The sequence below is a fragment of the Diospyros lotus genome, chromosome 2 (assembly GCF_014633365.1).
Source record: "Diospyros lotus cultivar Yz01 chromosome 2, ASM1463336v1, whole genome shotgun sequence".
Lineage (NCBI taxonomy): Eukaryota > Viridiplantae > Streptophyta > Magnoliopsida > Ericales > Ebenaceae > Diospyros > Diospyros lotus.
Genome location: NC_068339.1, coordinates 6,864,932 through 6,889,554, shown reverse-complemented (window position 1 = coordinate 6,889,554; position 24,623 = coordinate 6,864,932). Strand labels below are relative to the sequence as shown.

The window sequence follows — 24,623 nt, the reverse complement described above, 5'->3', positions numbered from 1 at the left end:
AAAAAACATTATAATGGGGAAATTCAAAATTAATTCATCAAGGAATATTCATCATGTCATGTCATGTGCAATAGTAATTATAACAATATAAGACATAACAAACAAACATGCATATTTAAGACAAGAAGTTAGAATCGTAGTTCATATTTCCATGATGGCGCCCTATTGCACACCCAAACATGAACATGATGGCGGCTAGTCGCACGCTTGAACATGAATATGATAATTGTCGGTCACATGCCCGAAAGTATATGTGGTGCACCAATGACTAACATTTACTTTGGTTAGCTACACAAGGTTCTAACAGTTATACCATTTAATACACATCTTATGCTATCATAGTATTAACAAGTGTCATATACAATATCTCACATATAAGTGTCAACATTCATTGTCCACGATAACGTGAATCATATTATTCCCAAATGCAAAATTAAAGAAAATGCAATCATCCATAAGTGTTAATATGCATAGATCAGACAAGATAGATTCTATTTTTGCATATGCAAATAAGAAATAAAATCGTGAATTAAAAATATATATATAGAATATCGGATGCTTGGAAATATGAATGTAACAATTATCACCATAATGCAATTTACTCACTCATAGAGTTAAGAAGATTTGGAATTCCCTCAGACGCTTCTCGATTGGGGCGTGTCAAGGTCACATAACAAAATTATTAAATCACATGAAAATTAAATAAACACAATATCAAAGTCACTTAGATATGGATTGACCCAAAGGCTGTTGCAACTGGACCAGACCTAACCCTAACCACATTGGATTGCCTCATGAACTAGCTAGGCCCTACCAACTTGTCCAACCCCCAAAACAGCCTAAACCAGCCACAACTGTTGCCACTAACAACCACTTGCGATCATCGTCGATTGGAGATTTCCATTATTAGAGTCCACCATTAGAAACGCCAAGTCGAGGTTAACATACACAAAAATAGAATAGATTTAACGGTTGGATTTTCATATATTTGATTTTTAATTTTTGGTCAAAACTGAGTAACACATTAGTAGTCGCCATCAATCACCTCAGTTGGTGGTTTCCGGCGATCAAAGACAACCACCTGACACCCTTATCCTTATCAACCAACATACCCCATAAACCAACAAGATCCAACAACTGAGTCTCCATAGATTTAAGCTTAAATTTATGGTTTAAACTCAACCATGTGTATATACATATATATCATGGACTTATACTAAAAATAATGCTGATATAACTAAATGACTTGCCTTGTTATAGATTGTAGCCTCTTTCACGGTGAAAATATGGTCAAATTTAAGACCAAACGATCAAATGTTACAAAACCAGTGATTTACAGAAATGCTTTAGGAAGAAAATGAAAGGGAAAGGGAGATTGTAAAGGGAAAGAACAAGAAGAGAGGGATGAAGGGAGCTGGGAACTGGGAGCCGTAGTGGCTTTATTGTCATGCAACATTGGCTTTCCTTGGGCCTTTTAAAAAATAAGGCCCTAAAGTTGGCTTTACAATCTAAATGTGATACTATATTTCTTTAAATTATTTAATAGAATAAATTTTGGCTCAAACTTTTATGTTTGGAATATTTGCACGAATAGCAGTTATGATTTAAAAATATTTTTAGAAGTCTTTGTATTTTTTTTTTTTTTTGCTTATTAGACATTCGATAGTTTAAAAATGCATTTAAATAAGATGTTCAAGTAAAAATATTAAACCATAAAAACTTGTAGGTACATTTTTAATTTAAGTCACAAATATTTAAAAATATTGTGTTCAACTAAAAATTATAAGTCATAAAGACTTCAACAAATATTTGGTTCTCTTTGTAAATAATCCAAACAATAAGGGATCTAGGTGTAATTTATTTTATTTAATATCTTTAATAATAATAAATTATCACAAAAAGAATAATTAAGAATGCAAGCAAACAAGGCAAAAGTATGTGAATATTTTTGTTTAGGCAAATGGGGCAAATTTTGATAACACACGCCATCTTTGATATCAGGTATTTGATGCAAATGATGTTTCATTGTAACTATAAGAAGATGAATTTTTTTTTTGGATGAGGTCCATCACGAACGTCTCTGTTGCTCAATCCTACAATTCTAGCAGATAATGTAAATTAAGAAATCATAGTAGTCAAGATTTGAACACTGACACACTACAAACGTGAGGGCGAAATTTTTTTTTTCATGTTCGCTTGACCCTTGGACTACGTTATTGAAGGTTATGAGAAGAAGACTGTTTTTTTGTGATATGGTGGTTTTTTGGGAGGTAGTAGAGACATTTTTTTGAGTGCAATTGACTATGTCCCTGTAGAGACGATTTAATAATAATTTTATCGCATCTTCAGAAACATTTTAATCTTAGGATTTCATACAAGCATTATTTTCCCGCTCATTTTCAAAGAAAACCCCTTTCATGGACTAGGGTTCCCACTTCTCTCTACAGAAGATGAGTGTGAATCCCCCAAAATTCGCATCAAAATGAGTGCTCCAATGGAGATCTCTCTTCTTAACGCCACCGACGCGCCGGACCAAAAAACCACTGACCCCTCGGATAAAAAATGCGACGACACCTCCGAGCCGATCAGCGACGTCTCTGAGACCGCCGCGGCTCCCTTTTCTGTACTCGCTGAAGATAAAGTTATCGTCTCAGGTCACATTTACGAGATGACTCCCCTATTTTTCTTTTCCCCCAAAGGTTGAATGATTGACTCTTTCTGAATCGTCGTTGCAGTTGAAGTCTGCCTGAAGCCCTCGAGTACAGCTCGCATTCAAGATGTCCGGTCAGCTGTCGAGAGGTACGGACTTGAATTTCTGAAAATATATGGAAATTTGTGTTTAGTTACCGGTTGGCCATTGAGATCTATGCTTTTGTTTGACAAGGGTTCATAAGCGGTATTAGATATCGTTAGTTGTGGGGGTTATGCAATTCTTGTTGTCAGCCTTAAAGTCCAGTGATTTCTGGGAGATTAGATGCTTTATGACGTGGGTTTTATCAATATGGTTGAACTGTTTTTCAGAATGCTCGAGAAGAGGAGTTTAAGTTATGTTGATGGTCCAATTCCAGTGCCCCTGGAAGATTCATTTCTGGTAGAAAATGTACAAAGGATCTGCATCTGTGACACCGGTATGTTCCTGTTCACTGTCAGAATGAGGTTTTTATTTTTTGAATGAGGTTTTCTGCTAGAATTTCATGAAAATAAGGTCTGATTCTTTGTTATCGGCCATTGTAGATGAGTGGTTGGAGAACCATGATATTCTTCTATTCTGGCAAGTCAAACCTGCTGTACATGTTTTTCAGGTGATTCGCTTTTGATTACAACATCCTAGTGGTTGCAATACAAATTTTCCTTCTAATTTAGTTTTGAATTTGAATATGGCACCATGTGGAGAAAACCCATCACTATCAAGTGTGGCTATAGAGTATAGTTGGAAGAAAGTTGATTGTTTTTTATTAAATAGAATCATCTTTCTGGTTTCTTAATGTAACAATCTTTTATATCCTTTTGCCATAGTCTTTAGGATGGTTTGCATTCTCAGTCTTGGGTCCTTCCAGAATGGTGTTTCTCTTCTATGTCTTCTGGAAATGTAACTTTCAGATATCCAATTAGAGAGACAAGAGTACTTGAATCAGTAATTCTAATTATTTTGATACTATGCTTGCCTTTTCTCAGTTGTGTCATTTGTACGAATCTTTGGCCCTTCAAGTTTTAGCCTCATTTGCTTTTAGCCAATATTTGATTGTTTCATTCTCAGCTTAGCGAGGAAGGACCATGCGAAGAACTTAGCGGGGACGGGCAACTTTCTACATTTAATGAGTGGATTCTTCCTGCCCAAGAATTTGATGGCATGTGGGAGAGGTTTGCTTTGCAATTAATGCACATTACCCTCCTATCTTGAACTCAAGGAATATAGAAACCAAGAAACATATTTGCTCTTGCAGCTTGATATATGAATCCAGTCTCAAGCAGAGGTTGTTGCGGTATGCAGCAAGTGCTTTGCTCTTTAGTGAAAAGGGTGTTGACCCTTTCCTTATATCATGGAACCGGTGAGGAATCTCCTGCCAATTTTATAATGTTAAAACAAGAGATTATGATCTACTACAAGAATGTGTTAATAAAATCAAAGGTTTAAAGAGTTTGAAGTTAGCTATCAGCATAATCTTTTTCTTTTTTAGTAATTGATATTTGTCCCCTTTTTTTCTGTCTTTGCCTCAGTGATTCTTCCTTTGAAGTTTCTTTATGGACATGTAGAAAGCTTAATTGTTGTGATAGGACATATCTTGTTCAGGACCCTATATCTGTTCTTTGTATTCTGAATTAGACTGGAAAAACTTTACTAACTGGAAAAGAAATCTGAAGTTAAAGTGAGGATATATCTTGATGTGGAACAACCAGAAATACAAGAAATATTGGAGAAGAAAGAGGAGGGGAGGAAGAAGAGAAGAAGAATAAGCTTGAGAGAGAGAGAGAGAGAGAGAGAGAGACTAATCAGAAGAGGAAATCAATTTCACTTGTATTCGATAATCAAAGCAGTGAATTTCATAAGATATTGTATGCATATTTACTAGGCAAAATCTAGTTCTAACTGTATTATAGTTATGAAATTCTATCCTAACTATAACCAAAGATGTCAAGCAAAAAATGAAAAAACAAAAAATCAAAGATAAAACCTACCAAAAAGTTGACAAGATAAAACCTAAACCAAATATAACTCTAATATCTAAACAAAAAGATAAATGGAACAAAAAAAATAAAATAAATCAACCAATATCCTATTATATCTTTTCGATGAAGCACCTGTTTAGGTATTGCGTTATGTAAGATAAGAACAACAACATGGGCTCCATTCTGATAGATGATTAAGTATTAGAAATCTGTCTTGTATATTCTTAAGTATTAGGAATAATGGGTACAAAGCTGAGGAATCACTCTGTTATTGCAACTATTCCTCCTGTTGCAAGTTCTCTGCAATTTTGACTTCTATAATTACGAAACAATAATGCCTTAATAAGTCAAACATTCTAAACTATAAGGATCAAATGTAGTTCGATGAACAACAATAAAACCACTGTATGTGAGTTATTTGAGTTGTTTATAGTTCAGTGGCACTTCTTTTACGTACTCTTTTGATCCCCTTCAAGGGCATAGTAAATTCCTTGATGCTTTTAAGTGGTGCTGTGATCATTTTTTGCAATGTGGTGAAAATTTGGTGCTACTTTTTTTCCATTCTGGAGGCTTGTTTGCACTTTGAAATAGATTTTTCACCAGTCTAAATAGTCTGCTACTGTCTACTGAGCTATTGAGACTGTTATGACAAGTCTCTGGACCGAGACTTGAGTTTTTGAAGCTATAAAAGGATTGAGGAAGAGAGAAAAAGGGGGGAAAAGAGAGATAGAAATTGGAGGGAGAATTGAGAGAGGAAATTGGAGGGAAAGAATTCAATATTATTTTCGTGAATGAATTCCCATCCTCAAGCAAATAAGCCTTAATAGGCCATGCCTTTGGCAATTACAACCACCTGTGAGGGTCTAAGGGTCATTACAACATAATCAAATTAGTTAGCTAACTGATTACTTGTAAAAGTTTTGAAAAATTACAAAATGGACCCTTAGGTCATGACACTCCCCTACCCTTCAACAACATTCTTGTCCTCAAGAAGTCTTCAAAGTAGGCTGGTAGCTCTAGGGAACTTCTTCAGCAGTTCGAAGAGGTAGTTCTAGGTGGTATGGTCGGGCTAGTGGTGCGACCATTGGACCAAAACTTGAATGAGGGGCATTGCACCTTGGTGTACCACCCTCTTGTTTAGGATAGCCCTAGGTTCCCGGTGTTCCTCCAATTTAGCTTCGACCTCTGGTAGTTGCGGGCTCGTAGATGCCCTTGGTTCGATGGATCTCTTAAGCAGAGAAATATGGAACACGGGATGCACATGTATCCCTTCGGGCAACTTCAGTTTGTAAGCTACCTTCCCTACCTTAGCTTCTATGATATAGGGCTCGAAATACTTGGGTTGAGCTTGGATATCGGTGTGGATGTGAAAGGCTGTTGCAGAAACCTCTTCACCTTCAAAAACCTCTTCCCTACTTCAAAATCCCTGTCACTCCTCCTTTTGTTTGCAGCCTGTTTCATCCTATCATGGGCATTAGTTAGCTCTCTTTTAAGGACATAGAGCATTTCCTTTCTCTGCTGTAAGTAGCGTTCCACTGCTGCCAAGTTAGATGAACCGCTCGTTATAGTTGGTAGGAGGGGGGGCTTCTACCCAGACACTGCCTCAAAGGGGCTCCTCTTGATTGCACTATGGAAACAAGAGTTATACCACCATTGGGCTAGTGGTAACCACCTGTTCCAACTCCTTGGTTTGGTGAAGCACATGCACCTCAAATAGGTCCCTAGGCATTGATTTACTCTCTCTGTTTGGCCATCAGATTGAGGGTGGTAAGCGGTTGACAGGTGCAAACCTACTCCCAGTTTCTTAAATAGTTCTTGCCAAAAACTGCTGGTGAAGATCTTATCTTTGTTGGACACAATTGTTTTAGAGACCCCATGCAACTTGATAACTGAATCTAAGAACACCCTGACCACTTCTTGTACTAAGAAGGGGTGTGTTAGGTTGAGTAAGTGTCCAAATTTTGTCAATCTGTCAACAACTACCAATATCACATCCTTTCCTTCGGACTTGGGTAAGCCCTCCACAAACTCCATGGAGATATCTTCCATGCTTGCTCCGACACTTCTAAGGGTTGCAGTAGGCTATGGTATGGCACTTGCTCGTGTTTGTACCTCTGGTATGTTTCACAGGCTAACACAATCCACTACATCCTTCTTTAGCCTTGGCCAAAAAAACAGTTGCCTTATCTTGTGGTAGGTGGCTTGGATCCTTGAGTGGCCCCCTAAGGGGTGAGCAGTGTAGGGACTTCAAAATCTTCTCCTTCAACTCCTTATCATCTCCTATCACCAAACGCCCCTGAAATTTGATGAGACCATTTGATAGTGAGTAGCCGTTTCTTCCCCCGTTTGAATCGCCAATTTGGGTAAAAGGGATTGCGCCCAATCTGTATGTTCATAACTTTGCTCCACCTCCTTTACCCACTCCGGCGCTACTACAGTAATGCCGTAGCATTGGTCCCCATCTTCTTTGACTTCTTTCCTAGATAGTGCATCTGCTACTACATAATCTTTACCTTTTTGGTAGAGAATAGTGTAGTCCAAACCCATTAGTTTAGACACCCCCTTCCTTTGTAATTGGGACTGCAACCTTTGTTGGGAGAAGAACCTTAGACTTTCATGATCTGTCTTAATTACAAACGGATTTCCCTCTAAGTAATGTCTCCATTTATCCACTGCTTTCAACATGGCCAGCAACTCTTTGTCGTATACGCTCCAACCTTTGTGTTTAGGTCCCAAAGCTTGGTTGATGTAAGCTTGGTGAAGTCTGGAAGGGCTAACAAAGGGGTTTGAGTCATGGCATTCTTTAGAGTTAAGAAAACTGCTTCTGCTTGGGGGTTCTAGTTAAACCTTTGTCATGTACCTGGGGGCATACTATAATAAATAAAAATAGTGGGAAGCAAATGCTATAAACCATTGTATAGGGGCAGTAGTGAGTTGTGTTACTTTGGCGGTTATTTTGGGCGGGAGATGTAGCATGTGAGGGAAGGCTATAAATTGTGGCCGCCCTTATTCTTGGAGCTATCGAGAATTTTGAATGAAATATGAATTTCCTTCTCAATTTACTTCTCCATTTCTCTCTCTATTCTTCTAATTATTCCCCCCCCCTTTCACGAGATCTTTCTCGTTCTTACTGTGATCTCTACCATTCGGGAGAGATCAGTTCTTAAAGCATTGTCAGATCCTTGCGGATATGGCAATTTGGTATCAAAGCCAAATTTTGGGACTCGCGTGCGAAGGAGACGTTAATGGCTGAAGGCACATGGATGAAAGGATTGGAGGCTCAAGTGTAGCAATGTAGATCCTCGATGGCAAATTTGCAGGCAAGGGTAGATCAATTGGAGTTGGGATCTGATAGGAACCATGAGGTGATCATTGCCATGGACATGAAGCTGGATGTGGTGGTAACACAGATCCGAGAGGAGCTACAAGGATTTATGGTGATGTTTGCAAGGCAGCATCAAGTAAGCATTCCACCTGATTTTCCCCCTTGAGGGAGGATAGATCCGATTTTACCCGGACAAGGCAAAACGGATCCAATGATGCCAGGGAGAGGAAGGAATTCGAGGTACATTGAGACATCGGTTGGGGGAGAAGATTAGGGTGAACCAGGGGAGATCAGGTAGGAACGACGACAAGAGGTGCCGATAAACCACAATCCACATGGTTTGCCCATGCCGAGATCGGAAATTCCTTTGTTTGATGGGACAAATTCTTGCTGGTAGGTTAGGAGATGTGACAGGGTGTTCGAGTGGTAGAGAGGCAAAAGGTAGTAATGGTAGCAGCGTATCTTAATGATGCAGGGGACACTTGGTATCAGGGTGGTCCAAGGTCTAGGAACTCTGTAGGTGGGAAGATTTTGTAGAAGAATTCTGTGAGAGGTTTGGAGATTGGGGGTTATTTGATGTGGTTGAAGAATTTAATAAAATCAAACAGGTTGGAATGGTGATGGAGTACCAACTTAGGTTTGAGGAGTTGAAGGCCTTAATGCTCAACCGCAACCCCTTCTTAACTGAGGCTTATTTCGTTTTAAGCTTCATAAGTGGCTTGAACAAGGAATTGAGATTGTAACACTCCGCTTTTCTCTTACCGAGCGTGTCACTATGCTGGAGCACAAAATATACATAAATTATTTTTTTCTTTCTTTCTCGGTACATAACTTAACCTTAAGTACCGAATTCCAAACAAAACCCCCAGCAAATCATTAAAAATGCGGAATAGATAATCGAAACCTGATATGGTACATAATCAAATCACTTTATTTATAACATAAGAATTCGTACCATAGTTAATATCATATCCTCAATATTGAAATACATAAATACATGGAGATTCTAAAATATTCTAACAAGGCTAATCATTAATAAAATATCAGTTAAAACATATTCGAGTCAGCTCGCTGAATCCATCGGCCACCCCATCACATGCCGTCTCATCTCAACCTGCTCCTTGCCTAACCTGCAAGTCTAAATTGGAACGTTGAATGTTCCGGGGGCATAACCCATTAGAAGATGAAATTTCTAGTGAGGGTTCAAAACATATATATGAATGCATGATGCGGTAACATGAATAACGTTTGCCCTTAATGTAACTTCCCAAGCCCACCAGCCCGGCACGGAATCCTAGGCAAATTCTGAATCTCTGTAAGATAGGCCTAATGTTATTCCATCATTGCCCTAGGGGAATTACGGTTACACTCTGGGGGTGACATTCCATTCCCATGTACAAATATCAATGTGACAATAATATCGTGCCATGCAATTATCACGACTTTTAATGCAATGTGACAAAATGAATCATATCTTTCGTAAATATTATGCATATATAAGCAATTATATCTTTTATAAATATCATGCATAATAAACAATCATATCATGTAGGATAGGAAAACTCACCATTTGAGATAAACTTGCATTTTCTTGAAAAGCGTGCATCGCCTCGATTCTCGTGCCAACTCTCGAAAGTTGCACCAATCACATCATCTTGATTACTTCAAACATAAAATAATATTTAATCACTAAATATCCTCAATATTCCATTTATTTCATTTTTCCTTCATTTTCTTTCATTTTTCCTTTCTGAAAATTCCAACAAATACCTCGAGACTATTTTCTTAAATCTAATTTCACAATAATTCATTATAGACTATAAACTTCCAAGGAAAAATATTGAACTTACCCGGATGTTGCGTTTTCACGCAAAACGAGACTCTTTGGTGCGAAAATCGAGACATCGGGGACCCGAACTTCAAAACTTTTTGCACAGATCTCCATAAAATATTTTTCTAGAATTTTATGGATTTTTTTCACATTTTTCTAGGCCCCCATGCGCTGGCGCATGGGCTGCGCTTGTTGACCAGCGCGTGTGGCTCACGCGCCGGGCATCTTTTCTGGCACCGGCCATGCTGGATTTTGATGCCATTTTCTCCCCCTTTTTCAGTCGATCCTCCTGGCCAAGCTTGAGCCTCAAAAGAGCACCGGAAGACCTCCTATTGGGCATTTGAAGACTCGGCCACGACGACCGCCACCCGTCTCCGGCAAAGCCCAAAACCCCTTCAAACCTCGACCAAAATGTATCAAACTTACCAGAAATTCTCCTCTCACTATGGGCAACAAAAGCCCCTTAAAATGGAACGCCAATTCGTTCAGTAAGTGGGTCGATTTGAAGCTCAAAAACCCTAACTTTCGGCTATCACGAAACCCCTATTTATAGGCATCCTCGATGCCTCAGATCGGTTAGCCCATGAGCCTTAGAGCATCTACCTCCCTCATATGGCCCTGGAATGAGCCTTACCCGACCACAAAAAGCGATTTGCAGCCACTCGATCGCGCGACCATTTTCGATCGCTTTTTCTTGCTTTTCTGGCCAACCCAATGGCCATTGTCGGATCCTCCTTTACAAAAGATGCTCCCCCGACAGTGCCTCGTGAAACCCCGTGGTCCATTTCGGCCATGGTCGACCGGCCATGTGCTAGTCATTGGCCAACTTTTGGCTTTTTGCATTTTGGCCCCTTAACTTTTGGCCTTTACCTTTTTGGCCCTTTTCACTTAGCCCTTGAACTTTCCAATATTTCATTTAAGACCCTTAAGTCCTAAAACATCTATTTGATCCCTGAGGATTCGGAAAAAATATCGTTTCGACCTCCCTCTAACAATTTCGGAAAACTGTACTTAGGCCTGAATCTTTGTTTGGGCCCTAAACCCATTTGTTTCTTCCTGAAACCACTGAAGGGTTGTTCCTTATGAAAAACCGAAACCCCCTCAAGCTTCCGTTGACTTTCGGGAAGTCGTCTATAACAATTCGGTATTGCAACCTAATTGGCAGTTGCATTTTAGCTGTACCGAAAACTGTTCCCGATTCGATTTCTTTTGGCACCATAAATCCTATCTCGGAGTGCTCGTTAATGCCACATCATTTTCTTTTGGCATCTCGGCTCCAGGGCACTCTCGGCAGTCGATTCGGTCATTCATACGGTAATAAATTACCGTTATATCCTTTATTTATCCTTAAATTCCATTTTTACCCTCAAGATAATTTACCCTTGAGTCTTTTAGAATTTCCCGGGTATTACAGAGACCCCTGATGAAGGTGCTAAGGCCACGTACTCTCAAACATGCTGCTGACAGTGTTAGGTTGCACGAGGTGGCAGTGGAAGCATTGATAAAGAAGCAAAGGCAGTGAATAGGAGTGTTGTCCCAGTGAATTCATTGTTTGGCAGGAGTTTTACCAGGGAATGGGGATGGGGATCTTCGGGCATGAAGAATTTGGCCCTACTAACCCCTAACTCCCAAGGAGGGAAGACCATGGAACAGAAGAGACAAACAGGCCTTTGTTTTAGGTGTGGAGATAAGTATTACGTGGGACATCAATGCAGGAAACAACTCTTGTTATTAGAAAGGGAAGAAGGAGATCCAGTGGAAGAGGAGGAAACATCACACATGCAAGAAGAAGAAGATAATGGTAAGACATCCCTACATGCCCTTAAGGGACTCACCAACATCAAAATAATTAAGGTAGAAAGGCAAGTGGAGGAGAGTAAGCTGACGATCTTAATTGATAGTGGGAGTACTGTAACACCCCACTTCCACGGGCATATTATAACTTAGGAAATTTGACTATATATATATATATTTTTTAAATAACTCGTTATGATATAATTTCAAAATTTCCCTACTACTTGCCTATCATTAGCTTACTTACTCTGTATATGCTAGGCTAGGTAATCATTAATAGTGGAAGTAAGAATCGAGCCTCAACATACCTCAAACATTAATAATATTACATGATTGTCTCAACGAAATTAGTAACACAAGATTATTCAACAATAATATTTAAGTCCTTCAACATAACATGAAACATGACATAAGTTTTTTTTTCCCAACATAACTTGAAAACATAACATATCATAACTTAAAGCATGATCGGGTCCTTATACAGGAACTAAATGCAGAAATTAACTTCATAATGCCTTGCGTCTTTACAATTCATCCACTTCTATGTCTTCACTGCAAATCTCATTTGGAACGTTTGAATGTTCCAGGGGCAAGGCCCACATTAGATGATGAATCATCTAAGTAAGAGTACATCATAATACATATGTATGAATGCAATGCATATAACATTATAACTCTCATGTTTGGGTTGATTATACCTTAAGATTACTCGCCATTTTTATAGTCTCCCTGCCAGACCGGGGTGTATGGGTGCACCATTGGCAAAAGCAATGGCACCAGTATCTAATCTCAAACTCATGCAACGTATGACCGTGAATCTCATCATGCTCATATGCACACTTTGTCATCAATACATATAAATGCAATCCACATGACATATTCACATCAAGACATGAGAATATGATGAAAATGTTTACATAAAATAAGGTTTTGGTGGAACCACTTACAGGCCATTTTCATAAACTAAATCCAGTTGAATAGTACCGCTTACCTTGCAAAAAGACAATTTTGCCCCTAACGTAATTTTGCCTAAAAATTTGCGTCAGACTTCCAATCGTATTCAATTATGAATCTTGACGTACCTTGGACATCATAATTACTTAAGAAAATCAGATTTCTAATTTTCTCTAATTTTCCTAATTTCTCCCATTTCCTCCTATTATTTTCTCAAGATTATGAAAGAAATACTTCATCATAAAATTTTCTCAATTTCTCTTCACAATAATTCCTAAAACAATATTCCTAAACCCGAAAAATTTCTTCATAATTTTCAGAATCCATGTTCTATTTATTTCTCATTTTCAGTTTTGATTTTCAAGCATCTAGCCTCAAAAATCCATAATAAATACCAATCATGCATTTCTCTTACAATTTCATCATCAAAAATTCTAAAATATCATTATCATATTTATGAAATTTTTGAAGAAATTTTCGAAGATAACTCACATTTCTGCGGAACAATTTGGTATTTTTCTATACTACGATAAAGCCTCGATTTGCGTATCCAACGCCTTTTGTCACAAATTTTCACACGAACTACTAAACCTAACTTATAGAATTTATTCTAGAAATTTTTTGATATCTTTCTCTCTATATTTTTTTTTTGTTTCTTTTTTTCAAATCTCTCTCTCACTTTCAAATCTTTATTTTTTACAACATTTCTTTTTCTAATCTAAGTCCTCAAACCTTTCAAGTTTTCTCTATTTATAGATGGTTGAGTTAAGATTAGCATAATTGTAGTGACCCACTATCTTTAATTATTTTGTCACATTTGTTAATTATTTTTCACTAAATCTCACTCATGATCTTTAATTATTTATCCACACCCTACTTTGTCTCCCACATTTCTCAATTATTTCACCAATTATTTTTGATTATTTGTCAACACCCTATTTTGTCTCCCACATTTTTCAATTATGTACCTATCATTTTTAATTATTCTGTCACATTTCTTAATTATTTTTCACTAAATCTCACTCATAATCTTTAATTATTTGTTCACACCTTATTTTGTCTCCCACATTTCTCAATTATTTCACGCATCATCTTTAATTATTTTTCACTAAATCTTCTTTTAAATAGATTATTTTTTCATTTAGTTCATTAATTTTATTCCCACTTTTTTAGCCTACTAACTTTAAGCTCATTTACTTAGCATTTCCCTTTTTCTACTTAGCCCACTAACTCTAAGCCCATTTACTTAGTTTTTCATTTTTTTAACTTAGCTCACTAACTCTTAGCCCATTTACTTGGCCTTTCATTTTTCAACTTAGCCTACTAACTCTAAGTCCATTAGTTTTTTTCAATTTAATCTCTAATGGAGGCCAAAAAATATTTTAAATACAAAAAAAATAATTATTATTATTCTCAAAATATTAGGATATTATAAGTACCCATAGTTTCTTGGATGAGGGCACAACTAGGAGGTTGAAATGCCCTCTAATTCCCACTCAACCATTGACAGTGACGGTGGCTAATGGAACTAAGGTGATGAGCAAGTTTGCATGTGTAGGGTTCTGTTGGGATATGCAGGGAGAGGGATTCGAGGTCGATTTGAGGCTACTAAAATGAGGAGGATGTGATGTAGTCTTGGGGGTCGAATGGATGAAAAATGTTAGCTCAATTTGCTTTGACTTCAACAAAATGGAGGTGACCTTTGAGAACGAGGGAAGGAAGATGACACTGAGAGGCAGCAAGGAGGTGGGGGTATGCAAAGGGTTTACATAGGCTATTCAAACACAAGATGAACCAAGTGGCTCAGTTGTTCTCTATTCAGGCCACAAAGGAAGGAGAAGGGGAGCTAAGAACAGAAGGGGGGTTCGTGTTAACCATCAGAAGTTCACCCCCATCTAACACTAAGGTACACCATTTTGATCTACTTAATATACTCCTTGTTGAATTTGAGAATTTATTTGTAGAGCCTCAATCTCTACCCCCAAATCGAGCCATTGAGCACACCATCAACCTTAAACCCCACATAGAACCTGTTAATATTCGTGCCTACCATTACCCTCTTAACCAAAAACCATAGATCGAAAAATTGGTTAAAGGGACGCTCCACAAATCCCTCATAAAACCCAGCCACATCCCTTTTGCATCCTTAGTGTTGCAGGTAAAAAAAAAAAAAGACAGTTCTTGGCGATTTTGTATTGATTACCGCAAGCTAAACAAAATAACCATCAAAAACAAATTTCCCATCCCACTCATTGATGACCTACTAGATGAACTTAAACATGCCACTATCTTTTCTAAGTTGGACCTGAGATTCGGATACCACCAAATCCGGATGAATCCCATGGACATTCCCAAAATTGCATTTTGAACACACTAGGGCCATTATGAGTTCCTTGTCATGCCCTTTGGTTTGACAAATGCCTCAGCCACTTTTCAATCTCTAATGAACTGGATTTTTGAGCCATACGTCAGAGATTTTATTCTTGTATTCTTTGATGATATTCTTATATACAACCCAACGTTTGAACTCCACCTAAAACATTTGAGGACTACATTTGAAATTCTTAAGAACAACAAGTTGTATATTAAGAGATCAAAATGTGCCTTCGCCCAAAGCCAAGTGGAGTATTTGGGATATATCATATCATGCCAATGAGTGAGTACAGATCCAAAAAAAGTGGCTACCATGACCAACTGGCCAAAACCGACAACTGTTAAGGCCCTAAGGGGTTTTCTGGGATTGATCGGTTATTGTAGAAGGTTTGTGAAGGGGTATGGAGGCATAAGTAGGCCACTTATAGATTTATTGAAGAAAGATAGCCTTGAGTGGGATCATAAGGCAGAAGCCGCTTTTGAGTCACTAAAGAGAGCTATGAGTCAGGCCCCAGTGCTCGGCCTTCTTGATTGTAGCAAGACATTTGTGGTGGAGAGAGATGCTAGTGGAATGGGCATAGGGGCATTGCTCGTGCAAGAAGGCAGGCCCTTAGCATTTATAAGTCAGGCCTTAGCTCCAAAACATATGGGCCTCAGCGTGTACGAAAAGGAGTTGTTAGCCGTTATTTTTGCAGTGGAAAAATGGATGCATTATCTGGAGGGAAACAAGTTTATTATAAAAGCGGATCGTGAGAGTTTGAAGTTTCTACTACAATAGAAACTTCACACCCACTTGAAGGGGATGACTAAACTAATGGGCTTGAACTACACAATATAATACAAAAAGGGGAAGGAGAACGTTGCGGCAAATGCTTTGTCTAGATGCCCTGAAGATGGGATAACTGCTGCTATCTTAGCTCTAGTTTCAGAATGGTGTCAAGAGGTGGCTAAGAGTTATGAGGGGGATGAGCAGGCCAAGACTCTTTTGGAACAACTAATAATTGCTCCTGCAAGTGAAGTGGGGTATACGCTGGCAAATAGGGTGATAAGATTCAAAGGTAGACTGGTGGTAGGAAATAGCATAGAACTAAAGCGAAGGATACCGCAGGCCTTACACGAATCCCTTCTTGGTGGTAGGAACTGTTTAGCTGACCTAAGTTGAAAGAAGAGGTGATGAAGTTTGTCCTTGCATGTGATGTGTGTAAGAGATGCAAATCTGAGACCGTGGCCTATCTAGGGCTTTTACAACCACTGAACATTCTGGGGCAGACGTGGGAGAGTGTTTCCATGGACTTCATTGAAGGGCTTCCAAGGTTGGAGAGGAAGGACTTCATATTTGTGGTGGTGGACAGGTTCTCCAAATTTGCTTATTTTATGGCCCTTAGTCATCCTTACACGACACATGAAGTAGCTCGAGTTTTTTTAGATCAAGTGGTGAAAGTGCATGGGGTGCCAAAGACTATAGTGTCAGACCGAGACAAGGTTTTCACCAGCCTTCTACGGTAGTCGCTAATGAAATCATTGGGAGCTAAGCTAAATCTCTCTTCTACCTATCATTCTCAAACTGATGGATAGACCGAAAGAGTCAATCAATGCCTTGAAACATACGTCAGGTGCTTGTGTTTCACGCACCCAAAAGGCTAGCATAAGTGGATCTTAGTTGCACAGTGGTGGTATCACTCCTCCTATCACAGTGTCATTAAAATGACACCCTTCGAGGCCCTCTTTGGCTACAAGCCCCCTTTATTACTAGTCTTTCTTGGCCTTACTAGTGTGGCTGCAACGAATGAACACTTGCAGCAAAGGCAGCAGATCCAACAACTGAAAAATGACTTAGCTATGGCCCAGAATCGGATGAAACAAATGGCAGACAAAGGAAGGAGTGAAAGAACATTCAATGTGGGTGAGACAATCTACCTTAAGCTAAAGGGACCCCATCTCAAATCTTTAATTCCAGGCCCTATCTCTAAGTTGAGTCCCAGATACTTTAGTCCCTTTCCCATTGTGGCTAAGATGGGAAATGTAGCCTATAAACTACAGCTATCGGAGGGAACTCAAATCCACCCAGTATTTCATGTCTCACTACTGAAGAAGTCAATGGAGAACCAACTGGTCAGTGTCCAGTTACCCCAAAGAACCCTCAACTCTAAGTTCCCCCAAAACTAACTGCCATTGTAGATTGCAGAGTCATTTATCAACACGACGCCCTAATCATGCAAGTGCTGGTGCAGTGGTCCAGCATGCCAATCGACGACAGTACTTGGGAGTACCTCTCGGACTTACTTAAGCAGTTTCCAAGAGCTGCTAGTCTTCTAACCATTTCTTGAGGACAAGAAATGTCTCAATGGGAGGGTATTTGTCATGTACCTGGGGGCATACTGTAATAAATAAAAATAATGGGAAGAAGACGCTATAAACCATTGTATAGGGACAGTAGTGAGTCGTGTTACTTAGGCGGTTATTTTGGGCAGGAGATGTAGCATGCGAGGGAAGGCTATAAATTGTGGCCAACCTTATTCTTGGAGCTATCGAGAATTTTGAATTTCCCTCTCAATCTACTTCTCCATTTCTCTCTCTATTCTTCTAATTCTTTTCCCTCCCTTTCACAAGATCTTTTTCGTTCTTACTGTGATCTCTACCATTCGGGAGAGATTAGTTCTCAAAGCATTGCCAGATCCTTGCGAATCTGACAACCTTTCCTTAAGAAAATCTGTCAGGGGCCGGCTAATTACTCCATAGTGTCTTATGAATTTGCGATAGTAGCCTGTTAATCCCAAAAATCCCCTAAGTTCCCTCATTGTCCGGGGGTCTAGGTCACTCCACCATTGTTGTGACCTTGCTGGGATCGGTTTTGACTCCTTCTCCCGATATGATGTGCCCCAAATAGCCCATCTTATTTTTGGCAAAAATACATTTGGATAGCTTGACATACAAATGGTTAGCTCTAAGGACCTCAAATGTGGTTTTAAGATGGGCTAGGTGTTGGTCCATGTTCAGGCTGTAGATGAGAATATCATCAAAGAACACTAGGATGAATTTTCGGAGGTAGGGAGCAAATATTTGGTTCATAAGGGCTTGATAGGTGGTTGGTGCATTTGTCAGCCCAAAGGGCTTGACAACAAATTCATATAGGCCCTGATGAGTGCAAAATGTTGTTTTTGGAATATCTGTGGGTTTCATTCGAATTTGATGGTAACTGGACCTCAGATCAAGTTTAGAAAAGATCCTGGCTCTTACCAATTCATCAAGTAGGTCATTGATGAGGGGAATGGGAAATTTGTTTTTGATGGTGTGAGAATTGAGTTGACGATAGTCAACACAAAATCTCCAAGTCCCATATTTCTTTTTCACCAACAAAACAAGGGATGAAAATGAACTTTGGCTAGGTTGAATGAGTGAAGTAGCTAGCATGCTAGAGATTTGTTTTTCAATCTTTGCCTTTTGTGTAAATGAGTATCGATAGGCCCGAATGTTCACTTGAGTGGTATGAGTTTTAAGGGGTATGGTGTGATCCAAGGGCCTTCGGGGAGGTAGGGAATTTGGTTCATGAAATAGGTCCTTAAAGTTTTCCATCAGTACATGCAAGCTATCTAAAGTAGTAGTTATATCATAATGGGGAATGTGGGAGTCTTTCCTCTCTTCTGATAAATACTTTGCTGTTTGGTCTGATTCTTTTCCCTCAATGGCATGTATTGAATAGAGCTGGCATATCTGTCCCCCTTTTTTTCACCAGCAACTTCTGTAGCTTACTTCCCTTGATCATTTTGCACACCCCTTTTTCCAAACTTTCCACCAACGTTAACTATAGCCCATTTCCACAGTTACCTCCAGCTTGTTAAAGTCAAAGGTTAATGGGCTAATCGTCCTCATCCAATCCACACCGAGCACAACATCACAACCGCCCAACTCCAAAACCCTCAGATCAGTCTTAAACTCGTTTCCTTGCATCATCCACATGAAATCCACACATTTACAATGGTTGTTCATTTTGTGTTCGTTGGCCACAGTCATTGATAGAGGAGTAGTGTGGGTCATCTTACACCCCAATTTCCTTGGCTGTAGCTTCATTTAGGAAGCTATGGGTGCTATCACTGTCTATTAGCACCATGAGCTTTTTCTTTCCCACGTGGCCCTTAACTTTGATTATCTTCCTTGTAGGACCCCTTTTAAGGCGTGGAAGGAAATCTCCCCACCCTCCGATCCTTGTTCCTTTTCAAGAACTTCTGATAGTGGTTCCTCCTTCTCGTCTTCTTCTTCCTCCTTGTCCAACTCTTCTTCTTTGTCCTGCCCTCCTTCCATGTTAAACAATTGTCTTTTTCATTGATGCCCTTGACTATATTTCTCCCCGCACTTGAAACATAAACCCAACATTCTCCTCTGATCCATGGTGGTGCTCTTGTTTGCCACAACATTGGATCCCCTGTTTTGCCCTCTCGAAGCTAGTACGGGCACCATAGCCTTCGAAGTTCCCCCATTGAAGGCCCTTCCCGTAGGAAACGACTTGGTCATCGTCTTGTTCCTCCTAAAAATGGCTTCAAGCGTGAGTTCTTATAGCCTTGCCTTCTCTGCTGCTACCCTTATCGTGGCTAACATCATTTTCACCATCAATTTTAACTCATTCTTAAAGTCGCTAATGAAACTAGAGATGAAGTATTGATCGGTGAGCGTGGGTTGAGCACTCCACATTAATAATGACCTCAATTCCTCAAACTTTTCCTGGTAATCAGTCACCGTCCCTTCTTGCCTCAACTTGTTAAACTCCTCAATTACGTCGGCCATATTTCTCTCCCTGAATCTGACACACATCTCCTTTGCAAAATCTATCCATCTCGCCCCCATACCCTTGGATCTGGACCATCCTTGATACCAACAATCGGCCACATCGTTAAGATAGGCCAAGGCTAACGTGATCTGTTGGTTTTCAGGGACACTGTAGAGTTGGAGGTACCTCTCGCACCTACGGATCTACCATCTCGATTTAGATCCCTCAAACAGAGGTATCTCTAGTCTCGGCAAGGGTCCTTGGTTAGTTCTAGGATAATTCAAGTGCCTTACTTGATTGCCGGTCTCCTCCATGTGTGAATTATCAGCCTCCCCTGCTCCCTGAGGCCTCGGTAGTATTCCTTGTCCGGAAGTCCCGGTCTCCGATACTAATTGAGGGGGAAACTTCGGTGGTAATTGGAATTGAGGGAGTGCGGACAACATGTTGATCACGCTGTTGATCCGTTGGTTCATCGACTCCCTTTGTCAGGCTAATACTCTCAGCACACCCTCTCGGGAAGCTGCTATGTCCTCCCGCAGCTCCTCCCTAATGGATCGCACCTCCTCTCTACTTTGGGTCACCGCTTCTTGCGTCTTCGTTAGCCCATACTCCACCTTAATTCGATTCTCTTGTTGCTTTATTCGTGTGCCCTCTGCCATTTCGAATTTCGTCGTTCAAGCTTCTCTGATAATCGACTCCTACTCCAGAATCACAACCTAGGACAACCGGCTCTGATACCAATTGACAAGTCTCTGGATCGAGACTTGAGTTTCCGAAGCTATAAAAGAATTGAGGAAGAGAGAAAAAGGGGGGAAAAGAGAGAGAAATTAGAGGGAGAATTGAGAAAGGAAATTGGAGGGAAAGAATTCAATATTATTTCTGCGAATGAATTCCCATCCTCAAGCATCTAAACCTTTATAGGCCATGCCTCTGGTGGTTACAGCCACTCGTGAGGGTCTAAGGGTCATTACAACATAACCGAATCAGTTAGCCAACTAAGTACTTGTAAAAGTTTTGAAAAATTACAAAAATGGACCCTTAGGTTGTGACATGTTATTATCATGTGTCTTTAGTCATGAGATGTGGATGACATGACTAAAGGTATAGGTGAAACATTTTGATGTTTTATCATCAGATGTGTAATCAAATGATCCTTTTATTCCGTTTGCAGTATCATTCTTCTACATGGACCTCCTGGGACTGGGAAAACATCTTTATGCAAGGCGTTAGCCCAAAAACTATCCATACGTTTCAGCTCCAGGTTTTTCTTTGGAACATTTGTTTGATTACTGTATTCTCATAATGCATCGTTAAATATGCTACATATATTTAGAATAATTTAGTGTCTGGTTTACATATTTCCGAAATCAGATACCCGCAGTGCCAACTGGTTGAAGTTAATGCACATTCTTTGTTCAGCAAATGGTTTTCTGAAAGTGGCAAGTTGGTAGGTGGTTTGGTGTTGCAGTATTTAAATCTTTCATCTATTCTTGCATCCTTTTACTGGTAAATTTTAATTGCATATAAATTATTCAACTATAATTGACACCCCCCTGTAACTGGTCAAGGTTTCATACATGAACTTCAATTTGACGTAAGCTCTATTTTTGGACAGGGAATTCTGTTTTTGCTGGAGATTATTTCTTGTAGATGAGCCATTTAGTTTGCAGCTAACTTTCCAGCATTCTAGACAGCGACTTTCCATTTGAGTTACAGTTTTCCTGAACAGACCTGGTGTTTTATATGATCAAATATAAACCCATTAGATTAAAGAAAAAATTTAGTGGACATATATATGACCAACCATGCTTTATCATACAAATGTTAGGCAGCTAAGAAATACATGATAGGGAAATAAATGTCACTGAGATAAGGAAACTAGTAGATATTGAGTTAAAGGGACAAATACATGAGATGATAGGGTAGCATAAAGTTGAGATTAAGGGTGAGTATTTCAGTTGATAATGGAGTGATTTGGCAACTGAATCAAATTAACCAAACTTATATACAACAAAAGCAAACTGAACTGAAATTCTAAAAGCCTGATTTAATCATATTAACCCAAATAACTGAGTTTTATTTAAAGTAGCCAATGTTAATAAATTTTATTAGGAATCTAAGACATTTTAATAAGTGCAATTGTTGTGACAGATATCAGTTTTAAGTTTATGGTAATGACAATTTTGTAAATCACATAGAACTTAGTGGTATATTTTTGTCAAATAATAATAGATTTTGGTCAAATCAATGTATTTATTTAAAAACTGAAATACTAGCATTAAAACTGAACCGAAAATTGATTCTTTTATGTACAAAAACTGAACCTAACCCAATTAATGTACATTGATCTGTTTGGTTCTGAAATTTGGTTGTATACAACTTCTTTATCTGTTCAAATTTGTGGAAAGCATTTATTCTTTAAATTTCAGCTGTGTCAACTCTCTAGAATACTTGATTATGATGTGTTACTGTTGCAGCTTATTTTGAAAACTTATTTGGCCTTTTAAGTCTGATCACCTGTTTTACTTGGTTGGGGTCAGCTAGTCTTGTTTATGGTTTCTCTTCTATTCTCAATTTTAGGTAGCAAAACTGTTCCAAAAAATTCAAGACATGGTGGAGGAAGAAAATAATCTGGTATTTGTTTTAATTGGTGAGTTCTATTTTACCAGGGTTTGTCGTTTTTGCTCATCATACCATGTCTTAGTGTTCAATTATTTAATGTGGTGATTCTGTAGATGAAGTTGAAAGCCTAGCTGCTGCTAGAAAGGCTGCTTTGTCTGGTTCTGAGCCTTCAGACTCTCTCCGGGTATCTTGTCTTTTGCATATCCAAGCTAAATCTTAACATTCGTGGATGTTTGAATTGTACCATGCTGGCTTACATTCTAATTCATGTTGGAACTTGTATGTGGTTTCTTAGGTTGTGAATGCTCTTCTAACCCAGATGGACAAATTGAAATCCTCACCCAATGTAATTATTCTTACAACATCCAATATTACTGCTGCTATTGGTAGGTCCATCATAAACTTTGGGTCTTCTAGATTATGTTGTAATTAGCATTAAATTCCTAAATCATCTTCCTTCCCTGCAGTTTCTGAACTAGCCCTTGGTTGTATAATCTGACATGTAAATTGGCTATTGTCTTTTATTGCCACAAATTACTGTTGAGATTCTTGTTATATTGTGTCAGAATTCAGCATAACAAAGTGAAACTCATCCATTGGACCATGCAATCCAATCCGCAATGTAAACATCGTTGGATCTACAGTAACTTTATTGTATGGAAATGATATAGCAATCCTAACATGCGGAGACTGTTTTCTGCTGTCAATTTTCCATGTTTCATCCATGTCGGTACATTGGTTGCGAAATCATGTGAACAAACGGGATCTAGATAGATATTATTACTTACTGAATGTCAATATACATAATATAAACACTACTTATATGCCTTTTGTTGCCTTTCTATTTTTAGGAAGGTCTCCTGTCCATTTTTTATGTGCACTTGCCTCTTTTAGAAAGCACATTTTCTATCAAGGAGTAACTTTGAGAACATATTGATGTAGTTCACTACTTGCTGTGTTGCAGATATAGCTTTTGTTGATCGAGCTGATATCAAAGCATACGTTGGACCTCCAACTCTTCAAGCACGCTATGAAATACTAAGGTCCTGCTTGCAGGAGCTGTTAAGAACTGGAATCGTAGCAAATTTTCAGGTGCAATTTCTTATCTTGACATCCTTTTCAGAAATTAACACTTAATGCTAATTTTCCACTGGATTGTTTATCGCCAACACTGTAGGATGGCAATCAAGCCATACTTCCAAACTATGCTAGCTTGAAAGAGAAGTTGAATATGCCAACAACACTGGACTCTGAAACCCCACTGTATCTGTCGAAACAATTGCTTGAAGCCGCAGAAGCATGTGAGGTCTGAGATGAATTTTCTTTTCCTTGCTTATTGACTTCAACATGGACTTAAAGCGATCTTTAAGGAGTGATTATGTATATTCTGTTTATAATTGCAGGGGATGAGTGGGAGATCTTTGAGAAAGCTTCCGTTCTTAGCACATGCGGCTCTTGCCAACCCTTGGAATTGTGACCCTGGCAGATTCTTGTCCACAATGATCAATACTGCTAAGAGGGAGCATTCTGAGCTACCAGACTACAATCAACACGTGGGTTTTACTGGATGATCATCGATAAAATATTTATCTTTGGCATATGAAGTTCCTTCCGGCCCCATATATTCAAGATATTGGTGAGTTATATAATAGTAATAGTACAGAGAAAGCTTAGATTATGGCATAGCTTCCCCAGCATTAGTTACTCAAACCTAGTTCTTTATAACAACCCTTCCAACTTGTACTCCTACCTAGTACTTGTAATGAATATGTTAGCAGATGTTCATATCCATTGCAGTTATCACCCATTAGTTTTGTAAAGACCACAAATGCACGACAACATTATGCTTTTGATAATTATAGTGGGGAAATGAGGTTTAACTGATTGTAAGGAATGGAGAGAATTGAATATTATGCTTCTGATAGTCAAGAGCAACATAGAACAGGGACTGGAGTCTGTACCTCTTACGAAGGCATATATCAATAGGAATATGAAGTAACTTTTGATATACGATTGCCTCTTGCACTAAAAAGTGTTGGGTCGTGATAGGCTGCCGAATACTTTGATACTTTTAAAATTACACCGGACAGCCATGGGCTTCCATCACACACCACTAGCCTCCCCTCTTTCTTAAGGGCTAAATTTAAAATGGACATTGCAGATGCGGTACAATTGTTCTATTGATTTTTTACTTTGTACCTACATCCATAAAAAAATACTGTTCATCACATCATTCATGAGTTGTAAACCAAACTATAATATTTTCTCAATATATATATTCTGATCTATATGTA

At 38.9% G+C, this 24,623-nt stretch overlaps 1 protein-coding gene across 1 annotated transcript; it reads left to right on the top strand.

Annotated features, from left to right (window-relative positions):
• The first annotated feature begins 2,381 nt into the window (after window positions 1-2,381).
• Window positions 2,382-24,306, top strand: LOC127795874 (pachytene checkpoint protein 2 homolog). Its single transcript, XM_052327828.1, has 14 exons — window positions 2,382-2,654; window positions 2,736-2,799; window positions 3,022-3,128; window positions 3,235-3,302; window positions 3,758-3,861; window positions 3,945-4,049; window positions 20,879-20,968; window positions 21,079-21,158; window positions 22,292-22,357; window positions 22,443-22,513; window positions 22,625-22,715; window positions 23,294-23,421; window positions 23,507-23,635; window positions 23,733-24,306. Exons 1-14 carry the CDS (start codon window positions 2,483-2,485, stop codon window positions 23,898-23,900), a joined length of 1,443 nt encoding a protein of 480 aa, XP_052183788.1. The 5' UTR covers window positions 2,382-2,482; the 3' UTR covers window positions 23,901-24,306.
• The last annotated feature ends 317 nt before the right edge of the window (window positions 24,307-24,623 follow it).